The sequence below is a fragment of the Talpa occidentalis genome, unplaced genomic scaffold (genome assembly GCF_014898055.3).
Source record: "Talpa occidentalis isolate TD23 unplaced genomic scaffold, MPIMG_talOcc4v2.1 talOcc4.3, whole genome shotgun sequence".
In the NCBI taxonomy this organism is placed as follows: domain Eukaryota; kingdom Metazoa; phylum Chordata; class Mammalia; order Eulipotyphla; family Talpidae; genus Talpa; species Talpa occidentalis.
Window position 1 is genome coordinate 13,315,329 of NW_023603184.1, and position 14,612 is coordinate 13,329,940.

At 35.1% G+C, this 14,612-nt stretch overlaps 1 protein-coding gene across 3 annotated transcripts in view; it reads right to left on the reverse strand.

The window, feature by feature from the left end:
• Window positions 1-4,265: 4,265 nt before the first annotated feature.
• PDHX (pyruvate dehydrogenase complex component X) overlaps window positions 4,266-14,612 on the reverse strand; it is a 54,141-nt gene continuing 43,794 nt past the window's right edge. For all 3 annotated transcript variants that reach the window (XM_054699275.1, XM_037522469.2, XM_054699274.1), the window contains exons 9-11: window positions 11,937-12,095; window positions 7,701-7,765; window positions 4,266-5,147 (exon numbers count right to left, since the gene is read on the reverse strand). In XM_054699275.1, coding sequence (XP_054555250.1) covers window positions 4,889-5,147; window positions 7,701-7,765; window positions 11,937-12,095 — 483 coding nt within the window. In that variant the 3' untranslated portion in view covers window positions 4,266-4,888. The remainder of the gene's footprint in view (window positions 5,148-7,700; window positions 7,766-11,936; window positions 12,096-14,612) is intronic.

Here is a 14,612-nt window from a genome sequence, read left to right on the forward strand (position 1 = left end):
GGAAACTCATCATATTCTGACGAGTACTCAGTCAACAGGTTGAGGTAAAATACATTTGACTTGGTGTCAAAATGAAGTGTCCTCAAATAGCCTAAGTCAGTATGTAGTGAAAGCCATTTAACCGGGAGCTTGTAACCCATGAAAAACTGCATGGTGCTAGGACATGAATAAAGCTGTCCTTATACCACATTCATTTTAACACACTTAACGAACACATTAAATTGATATTTAGCATTAAAGATAATGATTTAAAGAAAACCAAGAAAGGGGCCTCCCTGGTGGCACAAGGGGTTAAGATGCAACCTATGAAGCTACCTGCAGACACGGCACCATGAGTTCGATGCCCGGTCAGGGAGCTAGCCACATGGCACAGCAGAGCTCTCCTGCCTCGCCTGCTGCTCCCCTCAGCAGTATATTTCAGTCAATCTGCCTGTTCTGTTCTCCACTCTGGCTTTGGTGAATCCTCTCACCCCCTACACGTCTGGGCTGTACCCCAGTTCTTATGTGAATAAATAAACCTTAAAAAGAAAAAAAAAAAAAAAAAACCCTTGACTCTCACCTGCTCCTACAGTTTTACGCGAGAGCCCAAAGATGATTATGGTTCTCTGAAAATAAATGTAACAATGATGCCCTTAGAAGCAACACAATGGATGTAAAGATACCTAAGGGAAGTAGCTATCCCAGCAGATGACATTCCATTACCAAACAGCCTTTGCACACACAAGACACCTTTAGAGAGTATGAGCTGGAGAGGTAGGAAGTAGAGTTATTAAAATACATTGCAACTAAATAAAGCATGATAAAGAAAATTAACCTAATTTTCTTTAGGCATAATGACCTGGCAAAGAACATTTCTTTGTTGAGTAGTTTATAGGGTAGAGGCTTTTTCTTTGCCACATAACCTCCATTGCTTTCTTTCTAAGTTCCTAACTGTTGTTGGAATTAAGTTTATTATACTCATATGTACAGGCACTGAGTGAACGTCATATAAAATGAACAGCTGAGCTTGTGTATTAGGTACATAACAGATGCTAAATATTTGGCTACTGAAAATTAGTCAAAGAAATCACCAACAATAGGGAGCTGGTTGTAACCAGTAATGTAAAAACCTAGTTGAAATGTGACCTCCTCTGTGAGGCCTTCATCTCAACCCATGCCCTATGTACAATCTTTGGTTACTGAATTTACTTAATTGCCTTTCACTTATATGAACTATGTCACCTTCTGTGGCTTTCCTGACAGGCACCAGTGCTCCAGGCCTCTCCACCTGCAGTGGCCTGCTGACCCCTTGGTGCCAATGCTCAGCAGCTGAGGTCACCTGGGCCATGGAGGGTTGCTTCCTATTTCCCTGGTGAGTGTTGACGGGTCTGGCCTGGACATCCCAATGAACTGCTCTGCTGGCCAATGGGCTGTAACCACTGGGCCCTTACTGCTAAGATAGTCACCAGAGAAGACTACACCAAGTGAAACTGTTGTCACTATAGAAGCCTGGAGCTTTCAGAATGAAAGCTGAGATAACCAGTTTTGGTTCTGGATTTGCTAGCTCAGATTCTTGCTAGAACCTGACTCAAAGCTAGTTCTTAAAAGCAAAATGGTCTATGTTTTTATCCCTAGAGGCACTAAATCTCTAACGTTTCTGAAGCTTATATTTTTCTAAGCTTTCCATTCAGAGGTACAAGTTATAACACTTAACTTCAGCATTTCAGGTTAATAGTAGTTGTGATTATGAAAACAAAATATCCCTCAGCACTTTTTACAGAGCAGTCATATACTGAACACAGTAGTGTTATTACTGAAGAACAGGGCCTTCAGTGATTGCTAGTGAAAAACTTTGTTCACACAGCAATATCTCTGCAGCAGCAATACAACTTAGAAAGCTGGACACTACAACCCAGACAGCGTGAGTGCTTTGATGCTATGGAGGTTCAAATCCTAACTGTGGCATTTCTTAGCTTCATGATGGAATCACATTTTCTATTCTGAATTTGTTTCTTATCCTTCCTTGCAATGATGACTGGAGAGTGGAATATTCCTACTTTCTGGAACTGAGAAGATTAAATAAGATAGGGAACCATCACTGTTGTTAATTTTCTCTTCTGCTATTGCCTCATTTTATAGGCAAGAATATTTGAGGCTCTGAAATACAAGGTTTATACCAAGAGCTCATTAATCTACAAAGTAGAAACTAGGCCTTAAATAGTCTTGATTTCAATATGCAAACTTGGGAAACAAAGCATGTGCTAAAGACCAGAAGTTCTGTGAAGAAGATGGTAGTTTATTATGAACCATTGATAGCTTTGTGATGCCATTTTTATCAAACAGACTGCTGATGAGTCACTGATTAAGTGTAGAGTAAGTGCAACTGATGTGATTAACAATTTAACATCTTACATCAAAATGTACCGTATGTTTTATAAAGTGCTGACTAATAGTTGTGACTAACATTTCATTAGATGACAACAATTTTATTGTTAAAAGATATTTTTTAGGGATAAAAAGTAGTAAGGGCCTCCCCTGGTGGCACAGGGGTTGAGCGCTGGGCTGCGAAGCTGCCCGCAGCCTCTATAGTGCCAGTTCGATCCCCGGCCACCTTTGATCCCCAGCCACTGGCGAGGGTCCCACATGGTGTGCAGACCTCTCCTGCCGCACCCGCTGCTTCCCTCAGCAGTGTACTTCATCAGTCTGCCTATTCTGTTCCCCTCTCTGGCTCTGGTGAATTCTCTCACCCTCCGACGCTTCTGACTGTACCCAGTGCTTGTATAAATAAATAAATAAATAAATAAATAAATAAATAAATAAATAAATAAATCTTCTAAAAAAAAGGTAGTAAAGAAGTTCATAAACTAATGCAGAACTTAACCAACTCATGCCTTCATTCCAGCAAAATTTTCCAGAATGTTTCTGAGGACCACCGTCCTCTCCTTATTTTGACCCATCTTGCATATGGTGGACAGACTAATCCTTAATCTTAAAATAATTCTGCATCACTACTTCCTTCTTCAAACCAACAAAAGTTGTTCTTTCACTTCTTCACTTCCCCCAAGACCAAGCCCACCACAATGCAATGTGCAAGCAGAACCAACTTTCCTTGAAAACTAAGATTTAAGTGCCACTTTGATTTTCCTCTCATGCTCTAACTATAATACATGTATATTAACTTACAGCACCACCTATCTTTCAATAAAAGGTTGGGAAACTGGTTATAATTTTTAGTGCTACTGTTAAATTAATATAGCAAATTTTTGAAGACTTAAAAAAAATATGCCTTGTTAAAACTGAGAAACTGAATTAAGCATCTTCTTAATACTAATCATTTCAGAAGTGGAGTGGCTCATCATGTCAAACCACACAACTTGTACCACATCATCTTTCTTCTGGTTCCTGTCAGCCAACTCTAACATAAGCTTTTCTGTGACTGTTTAATTAAATTACCATGCAGTTTCAGTACAGTTATCTTGTCAGTTGTAGCAGAGTTATTAGAAGAAAGAAATAAGCTTTCTAACTTTTACAAAATTAGTGAAAGTTTCATTTTATGACTGGAAAAAAAGTTTTCACCTGCTTAATAAATTTCTCTTTTACTCTTTTTTCAAAACTTTACATCCCAAATCCATTATTTTCCTAATGTCGTCTTATCTTTAAATTCTTTTCCTTCCTGTAAAATTCCTTCTAAACTATTCCAGGGAAATTACTAATCTACTGCATAGTTTTACTAATCTTCTGTGTCTGAACATTTAAAATACTGCGTCCGAACATTCAAAATACAATAGAAATTTTTATATTTCCCCACACTGCACTGCAAAGTAAAAATGGTTAAAAAACACTAAGACATAACATTTGGTGTTTAAATCAACACCAACATAAAATATTCAGTAAAAGCTAGCTAGTATAATTTATTTTACTATATACCAACTAGTATGAAGGTAAGAAGTTTACTTTTAAGTGCTTAGATATTTTAGGGTCTCCCTAGTGGCACAAAGGATTAAGACGCTACCCGCAGCCACTGCAGCATGAGTTCGATCCCTGGCCAGGGAGCTGACCCACATGGCACAGCAGACCACTCCTGACTTGCCCGCTGCACCCCTCAGCAGTGTACTTCAGTAGATCTGCCTGTTCTGTTCCCCACTCTGTATCTGGTGAATCCTCTCACCCCCCACCCCTCTGGCCTATACCCCAGTTCTTGTATGCATAAAATAAAAATAAATAAATCTTTAAGTGTTTAGATATTTTAGCTATAATATATCATTGAAACAAACAATGTTTTGGTCTCTCATTTTGTATTTTTTAATTATTCTTCTTTGTAAGTTCACAGTGTTATAGAAGTGAAAAATAAGACTAATAGAAACCACTCTGAAACATATGGCTTTATATACATACAAAATTCAATAATTTTGCCACAACCTCTAATACAATATGACCCTTATTTAGTTACTTTTATCCAGAGTAAACTGTACATGAGTAGTTCAAACATACCTAGAACAGTGCTTGTAACAGTGGAGTCCCATGGGAATCCCTTTAAAGACCAGTTCTAATTTTGACACAATTAGGTTCTAATAATTTTTTGATTTTACAAGTTATCATACATTCTCAAGTATTCTAAAATGCTCAAATGAGCCAAAGTTATAATTTACATCTAGTTAACACCCCTTTTAGCACCAGAGGTTAAAATGGATCTGACTAATCAAATATTCTCTCTTATTCATTACACTTATCACCTACTTCTACAACATTAACCCCAAAGTGAAAATGAAGACAACTTGGGTCAAACTCTTTTACCTTAAATAAATAAACATTTTATCCATTTCACACTTAAATACCTGTCTTCCACAGTATATATTTCTTGGTAACAGTAATGCAACTATGTCAAAGACCACCTTCTTATCTTTGAGGACTAGGCAAGTCGGATAGGATTCTCTAGGTTTGCTTTAAAATTTTCAAGAAACCTGGTAGCCAGTTCATCATCGACCACACGGCTGTCACTCGACATTGTGACCCTTATGAGTTGGCGCTGCTGCAGCGTGGCGTTTCCCTCTTCATCCTGAGTGAGCTTCAGCACAGGGCGGAATCTCCCAACAGCCAAAATGCAAGCCTGAGGGGGGTTGATCACTGCAGTGAATTCATCAATGCCAAACATCCCCAAGTTGGAAATACTAGGGGAAAACAAACAGCTCTGTAAGTGGCATGTACTCAGTCAAAAAGTCTTTCCTATGAAGCATGTATTTTTGCTTTACCAAATGTGCTACAGAAGCTCACATCAAGTTCTTCAAAAATCAAGAATAAACATTACCATTTATGTAGTATCAACAGATATCAGCACACAAATATCATATCTAATATAAACATTTATTAGCACGGAACAAGAAGTTCTAGTAAGTGCACTATGGCAAGAAAAACCAATTTAAGGTATAAGGACTAGATAAAGAAAACTTATTCACAGATGAACTGATTACACATATAAAAATCTATAAAAATTGCTATATTAGAAAATAAAATTTTAAAATGATTTTACAATAGTATCAAAAAAACAAATAGCTCTAATGAAATACACATCAGGCCTCTATACAAAAAGTTACAATACCTAACTGAAAGAAATTAAAGAGCTGAATAGTGGCTAATACCATGTTTATTAACTTGAAGACTTAATGCTATAAAGAAATTAATTCTCCTCAAACTGATCAAAAGATTCAATGCAGTTCCAATCAAACTTTCAGCAAGGTTGGTTGGCTGGTTGTTTTGTATGTATGTATGAATAAAAAATGTCAATTTGACTATGAATCCCAGGAGCCAGGGAAGAAAACACTGAAGGTGAATAAAATGGAAGACTTTCATTATCAGATGTCAAAAATTGAAGCTTTGTAACACTGAGCAAGGAACAGACAAACAGGACAATCAAATATAAGAGGAAAAAAGACCAAGCACATATATGTTCACCTTCTTAACACTATGGAGAAGGAGAAATCTTTTCAAAAAATGATGCTGAGTCAATTTCATATCCATATGGGGGGAAAAAAAGAGAATCCTGACCTCTGTCTTCACAACATAGTAAAAATCAATTGAACAGTGATCTATCTACATGTGGAGAGTTATAAAACTTCTAGAAGATAACATAGAAAAATAACTTCGGACTCTGGGATAGGCAATAATTCCTAATAGAAAGCAAAAAGTACCATTGTAAAAGGAAAATACTGATAAATAAGACCATTAAAATTCAGAACTCTTGTTCATCAAAAAGGTTCCAAAGTGGGAAAAGTTATTTGAAATAAAATACATATCCTACAAACATCTCTGTGTCTGGAAAAAAAACTGCAAATCACTTTAAAAATAGATATGAGGCTTCAACAGATATTTTATCTGAGTTACCAGACATCCAAATGGCTGAAAGATAAATGAAAACCAGTATTTATATCATTATTTTGCATTTCTCTGACCACAAAGAGTACCACTACACATTTCAAAAATCATTAAAATTTGAAACTTTACTATGTGTTGGCAAGATCATGAAGCCTTTGACAATCTCATTCACTGTTGACAGAAGTATAAATTTGCACAACCATTTTGAAAAACTGTTTGCCAGTGTCTGAAAAGTTTTTTTTTTTAAAAGATTTTATTTATTTATTTATATAAGCACTGGGTACAGTCAGAGCGGAGAGTAGAGCAGGCAGAGTGACAAAGTACACCGCTGAGGGGAGCAGTGGGCAGCAGGAGAGGTCTGCGCACAATGTGGGACCCTCGCCTGTGGCTGGGGATCGAACCGGCGCTGCAGAGGCTGCGGGCAGCTTCGCAACCCAGTGCTCAACCGCTGCGCCACCGGGGAGGCCCTGTCTGAAAAGTTTTAAGGCAGCAATTCTACTTTCAGATCTATAAAACGAAAATATGTTCATATGTTCACCATTAAACACTAGTATGAATCTGTAATAGCACAAACTTTAACCAACACAAATTCCCCAAAATCAGTAAGCAGATTCTGCCATCCTTTTGCTGTGCACTAGAGAATATCATGTACTGTGTTAATATAATCTGTGAAACAAGTAAATAACTGCTTCACATAGTAACATGGTTAATTTCACAGCCATTAATGTTAAATTCACTTAACATTAAAGACACTAAAGAATATATAAAGATCTAAGCTAACAGAATAAATCTATGCTTCTAATTTCCAGAATAGTGGCTATCTTTCAGGGGATGGTATCTGGAAAGGTAAAGGGAGGCTCCTGGGACATTGGTAATGTTCTACATCTTGCTTTTTGGTTGGTTTCACAGGTTTCTTTACTTTGCAAATCACTCAAGCCACACTCAGTGTACATTATTGTATGTACGTGATACTTAAACAAAAATAGAACTGTTAATAACTGAAGGGTCTAAATGTTAGTATTCTCCTCAAAGTACTTGAAAGGAAAAGACATCACAAGTAGAAAAAAGCTGAAGTTTATAAATTACTTATAAATTAAAAAAAAATTCAGACCCTGAATGTCATTCCAAGGACATCTAAGTGGGTTAACTAGCTGATCCTGGAGGGTTCCCACTAGCTTTAATATGAAAGTCTGATTAGTCTAAAACATATTTTCTGTTATCCAAATACAGTATGTGATATTTAGCTTAAATTTCAAAACATGTTTCAAAAAATAAATGACACCGGTTGACAGGGTCATCATAAGTCTTATAAATCTGCCTGATGCTACTGATGATTAAAAGTTTAAATTTACCTAAAAGAACCTCCTTGATATTCTTCAGGTAACAATTTTCCATCTCTTGCTTTCTTTGATAAAACCTGAAAAAAATACAGAGCATGTCAACCAACAAACACTGTCATGCATTGACTTTATCATTTGAAATATATTTCTATTAATGTAGATCCATTGTTTTATATTTTTGTTAACATTTTGACAATATAGGATTTCCCCCCTTTGGTCATCATACTCTCCCACCACCAAAGCACCCTTAGTCCTCTGCATAGTCTACTATGCTCACTCAGCCTGCCCCCCACATTTCAGTTTTCAAAGATTAGTTTATAATTTGTCTTTGGTTGACCCTTTGTTTGGTTTCTCTATATTCCATATATAAGTGACACCATCATGTATTTCTCTTTCTTCTTCTGGTTTATTTCACTTGTACTTGTCCCTTGAAATATTTGTACAGGGAATATTCTCAACTCTGATGAGCATGGATTTGACTTTATAACATGATATATATATATATATATATAGCTTATATATATCTCAAATTATCCAATTATCCAAACAAATTATCCTATATATATATATATATTTCTCTAATACAATTTAAATAATTAGCAAGCAGAGTACAGATAATCTAAGAAACTAAAGATGTGACTCAAAACTCCAGAAAAATCACTTTCCTCTGAAAAATTCTTCATACTTCAATTACCCTGTATGCCATTATAATGTAAAATGTATCAGTGTTTTCTAAATATATACTGTAATTTTCTATTTTTCCTATAAAATGCTTTCTTGTAAGACAAAATATTAGAAGCAATCATTCATGTCAGTCCAGTACTTTAAACAAATTATCCAATGGCTACAAACCCATACCCAACATAACAGTTTTCCTCTTCAAGTTTTTGCTTTCTTATCTATAACAAATACTTTCAGGTAGTTGTAAAAGAACCAAACATTTGTATTTCACTTTTCAATATTTTAAGTACCTTTCATGGTATTAGCCTTTATAAGTGATTTTCTAATGTCTGCTTAACACCAAACACTACATCTACCACGATTTACTTTTAGTCTGTTCCCCAGTGTTATAATGTGGTTCACTGGTTTCCTTTGAATTATTTCATATAAGTTCTTAGGAGGAAAATTACTAAGTCCTAGAAAATGAACATTTTGAGGGGATAGGAGGCAGGTCTTGATCTTATAGCTGAAGCACCTCCTGAATGAACTGGTTCAATTTACATTGTTATATGGATTGTAAGAATGTTGCAATTTCATATACCTGTTGACAACACTAATTTCTAAAAATTTACAGAGGGAAATGTCTGAGAGTGACATTAATAAAAGTATTTTAATTTTCCTTTATTTGTATTTGCAACTAAACTCGCTTCTTTAAATTTTTATTTTCCAATGCTTCAAAAACAAGGAAACAGAGCTTGTCATTACATATGAAAAATTAACAAATTATTTAAGAGTAGAAAAAATTGAAGCTATTGTCATTTTAATACACGAAATAAATCTAGAGCATACAGACAAACTAATATAGGTATAAATGCAATCAATATTGGTAACAATTTTAAACCATAAATGATTTAAATTTTGAAAAAAAAATTCTTCAAAAATTTTTAAATTATCTCAACATTTTATTGCCAAAGGAAGTAACAGAGATTTATATTATTTGGATACAGTTACTTGTAAAAAACTGAAAACTGAAAACATGAACTTAAGACTTATATAATCCTTAGAATAAGAGAAGTCAAAAGAACAAGCTATATACATGTTTTTCTTTCTCATGCCCTAAGCAATTAAGTGTTCACATGATTTGAACAGGCACGTATCACATGAACTTTGAAAGGCATTTCTTTAGAGGCAGATGATCTCAACATATCCTGATGAGTTATTAGGCTAAAACAAATGAAAACCATATTCTTTTTAAAAATGAGATTGCAGACACACATAACGCAGTTAAAAAAAATCTCTGCAGACACTAAATACATCAGCAGGATATTTCTACCAGCGAAATCTGAGGTTCTTGAATAAGGACAGATGCTGATGAAACTGTTGCTCCGAAAATTCCTAATTTTCACAGGAATTCCCTGACAATGTGAACTCAAAAATGAAAGCATGTTACCTGAAGCATCCATCTAAAAGGCTACAATACAAAATGATTATCAAATATTTCTACAATATATCATACTTCTTAATAATTCATTTAAAAAATTTACAGAATACTAATGAAGTGAATTCTGTCTCTGTGCTTTGAAACTTAGAATTAATGAAGAACAGCATGAGATCTAAGGTTTGTTACTATAACACAAACATGAACTTGGCTGAGGCATGCTTTAGTCCACATACTGACATCTTTGGGATTATTGGGATTAAAGAAGAAAACACTAAGTGCACATGTCTGTGTTTTTAACCTGGGGTGCACAAAAGATTTCTAGGGTCCCACAAACTCTTCAGATTCATAGAAAGTTTTTAATAAAATCTCTTTTTAAAAAATCACTGAGCATCTACTATCCTCCAAGCTTAACACCAAACACTACATATATACATGGCAATGAACAAGACAGTCAACATCAGGCAATAATAAGGCACATAGAACAAAGTAATTTCAAAGATTGATGGACCATGTGAAGATAACAAAGCAGGGCAACATCAGGAAGCTACCTTAGCTCTGGAAGTCAAAGAAGGTCTAAGAAAATGAAATATAAGAAATGCTTAGGTTTAAGTAAATTGACAATTTCTCAAGCGTGGACAAATTTCTTTAAGGTGCTAAAACTCAGTTTCCCAGTTTCAAAGTGGAGAAGTTAAGATTCCAACTATATTATTGGGCTAACATGATATAAAGTGCTTAGCTGAAAGCACAGTGTATAATTAGAGACAGGGGAACACTGACAGAGAAGCAGCAGATATGTAAGACGCACAAAGAGAGAAGCAGAGCACAGAAAACCTTATGAGTTGCTGGCAATTACAAGAAATGTTCAAGGACTACCAGAGGCACGAGAACATTCCAAAGGGCCTGGATTGCCCTTCTGAATGCTGGGTAGTGAATGCCCTTCACTACCTCAACTCCCCAACTTAGGTTCTCTCAGGATGTAAGGAACAGAGAATGCCAACAAGAATATGTATTATAGTTGTAAAATGGGTAAACTGGTGAAAATCAAAGATAACTTACCATGTTTTAATATGCAATATATTTAAAGAAGATTCCAACTCTACACAATCTCATCTGAACTTAAATTCAATCTCATCTGAACTTCACAAAAACACTAACAAACATGTATTCTCATTGTTACTGAAAACTCTTGATGAATAAAAATTCATGCATTGTCCTAAGTAAATCAATCTATATTACTTTGACTTTTGAACTGGCCAAATAAATGTTCTCTCTTAATTAAGAAAAAAATTGCATTTTTATCTATAAAACTACCCTCTGCAAATTATTTCAAAGAGGAATGAAGAAAGACCTAAATTTGTTAACCCCATTAAAGTTCCCTTCAATTAGATCTAACTCGAAACTCTACGAAGTATAATTTTAAAACTAGGGTAACTTACATTCATTTCTTTTGGTAAAGAAGGTCTATACATTTATATATTATCAGCACTCCCAAGGTAGTAAGTAGTTGCTTCTACATTTTTTTTATATCCCCCTTATGACTTGGTCTACCATACATGGGGGTATGAGTGCATGCACACACACACACACACACACACACACACACACAAGGGTGCTTGGTAAATGAAAACATAAAAGAATCATTTATCTAAATGAATAGGAACTTTTCAATGGCAACACTTCAAAATATGTGACACTTCTGCTAAAAAAAAAAAAGCTTAAGTAGTTTTAGTGGTCTTAATTTTAGAGAGGAAATGAATAAACTTGCTTTCAAGAATAAAATGCTGTTACAGTGAAATCTATCCATTAGTACATTCACAGAACTATAGTTTCAGCTTTAATTTTAAAATTTATTCAAAATATTTAGTGCTTGAATTGTCAACTTAGATAAAGAAAGCACTGATTTATAACATGAATACAGTTGGCCCTTATCTGTATGTGACCTCTAAATTTGTGTGTTCTCAATGTTGTTGAAATAGGTTATACTGGATAAAAACTTAAAAGGCCTAAGTACCTAACTGACAACCACTTAGAAATTAAAAATTTTATATCTACAGCTATACTGTATATCAGTGTGACCAGATCATGTTGACATTTTATCAGACAGTAAACTGTTTCATTTAGAAAGCACACTATTTCCTAAGACATACCTTTACAGAGTCAGCAATTTCCTGTATACCCTTAGCAGCAGCATTTTTTATGATTGGTGTGATTAAACCTTTATCTGTGGCCACAGCCACTGAAATGTCAATAAAAGGCAGTTGCTTTGGACCCTCTCCATCCCAACTTACATTAACAACTGGCATTTGCTAGAAAAAAGAAACAGAAAAAACATGTTACTAATGCAGCAGTTTCAGACCAAGAAAAATAGTTAACATTATTAGCATTTTTTAAAAGTGAATATAGCTAGACAGAAGGAAATAAATCAAAATTCAGTTTAACAATAATTAAGCAATCTTTTTAAAAGGAAGTTTGAAGAAATTCTGATTGTGCACGTTTTGGTCTCTTCCTATCAGGGTTAGAAAGAAAGGATTGCCTTTGTTGAATTTACTACAAAGTACTTAGTGTTTGCTCTACCTCTTGCCTCACATAATGACCAGCAGGACCTTGACAATGAGGGGATGGAGGCAAACAGTGACATTCAGCCACATCATTCCTCTGGCATGAAGGAAGTCTGGTTTTCTGGTGTAGTCCTGGGAGATATCAGAAGGCCCTTAATAAAGGACTCCCCTATTAAGAGAGATGTCTTAGGCTTCATATATACGCAACATATGACTATGCTTATGTTTAATATACTTATCACAATGAGAATGAAAATACCATCTGAAATGACTAAATGCCTGGAAACAGTGTATATTCATAATGTTGCCAAATATCATAGAAGATGATACAAAAAAACAAAAATAACAAACTTTTTTCTCTTTCCAAAAATTCTTTGTTTTCTACAGAGTAAGTCTCAGCCTTTCAGGATGTGTCCTTTAAGCAAGGCAAGCCACAACTGATTCCACCCAACCTATTTAATTTTATTCCTGACCACTCCCCTAAGATGAATTTCCTACTTTACTCAGGTTTCTCAATGGCAAGCTATGCTCACTTCTATTATGTTTCAACTGCTCTTTTCACTTCTCCTTCTTTTGAGGTTTAGCTCTTTCATTCAATAATGCCAGTGTCAAAATAATGAAGTCCCAACTGATAGAAGATTTTCAGTTCTTCACAGACAACACCAAAGTAAAAGAAAAACAAAAAAACAAAAAACCTCACAAAGGAAGACTATCTAGCAAATATATTTAATTAGAAAGTTACATCACAAAAATCTGTGGGACATAGATTAAGTAGTTTCCAAAAGAAAATTCATCATCATAAGCCTACTTATTAATAAAAAATAACTAAAATGATTGCACAAATTTTCTAACAAAGTCTTTCTAACCATTATAAACCTAAGGAGATGAAAGAATACATAATGAAACACTATAAAAGGAGTGAGAACACAAATATGGAACAAAAGTGAGAATCTAGAAAAACACCAGGCACAGAAGACAGTAAAAGAATTCTAAGAAACAAATTTAAATGACTCCATGCTAATAAGTTTGGGAATCTACATGAAATAATATTCCCAGAATTATATTCTGGAAATACATAAATAATCCAAAATTGATTTAATAAAAAGCTGAAAATTAAACAGGTCAGCAATTATTAGGAAATAAATGGGAAAGTTGCCAAGGCCCTCTTCCTCACACAGAACTGATCAGATATTTGCATTGGTGAATTCCACAAAATGGGAAGGAAAAAAATCTTTACAGTATTGAAGCAAGCACAGAAAAAGGAGAAGGAGTAAGTATCCAAATTCATTGTATGAAGCCACTGATATAAAAAGAAAAGCCTGAGAAAGCTGTTGCAAAATTTAAATTACAACTGCTTATAGCTCTAGACACAAAATTATAAAATACTAAGAAATAGCTAATGACCACTACAGAGTCACCTAAAGAGGGCAAGAATGATTCTTAGTTAGAAATTCATTAATATAATTCAAAACACTTGGTCAAAGATAAAAGTCATACAGGTATTTACATACTGATTGGCTGAAAAGGCATGCCTTTAATATTCTCCAATATTTTATTGTTCAAGATCTAAAAAAAATTTAAAGTATATAAATATACACCTAGTTAAAGATAGTCTGTAATATGCACTTAGTGCCACAGAGAATTAGCCTAGTTATAAAAAAGAAGATGTGAAAGAAAATGGCGCAGAAACAGGGGTTTCAGACCTTTATCTTATAACTCCACTGACTGCAGGTTTGTGTCATGCCTCACTGCCACGTGCATGGGGGCTTGATTAGACTTCTCAAATTTAATTATTTCCCAAACCAAATTCTCGATTCTGTGCTTTTACACCTGCTTCTCTCCCATTTTCCCAATCTGAGCACACATAAACCTTCATTTCTGCTACTTTGTCCAGACAAAATCATCTACCTTCTTTCTCAAAACACCCCACATGCAACCCATCAACAAATCTCACTGGCTCTTTGTGAAATGTAAACCAAAATCTTCACCTCATCTCAAATCCACTGTTGCCACCTTAGTCTAAGCCATTGTTTTAGCCCACAGCTTTCTAGGAGAGCTCACAACTCCCACCCTTGCCTCTGCAGGCTGTATTTCACCCAACCAGAGGTGTCTCGCCTTTTCCTTTGTATCGCTTGAGCAGGATCATGTTACTCCTCCGTTCTACATCCTCCAAAGGCTTCCTTCTCATTCACAATCCAATACCTAGTCCTTACTATGGTCAACAAGGCCTCATGGACTTCAAGTCTCCCTTAAATACTCCCTCTT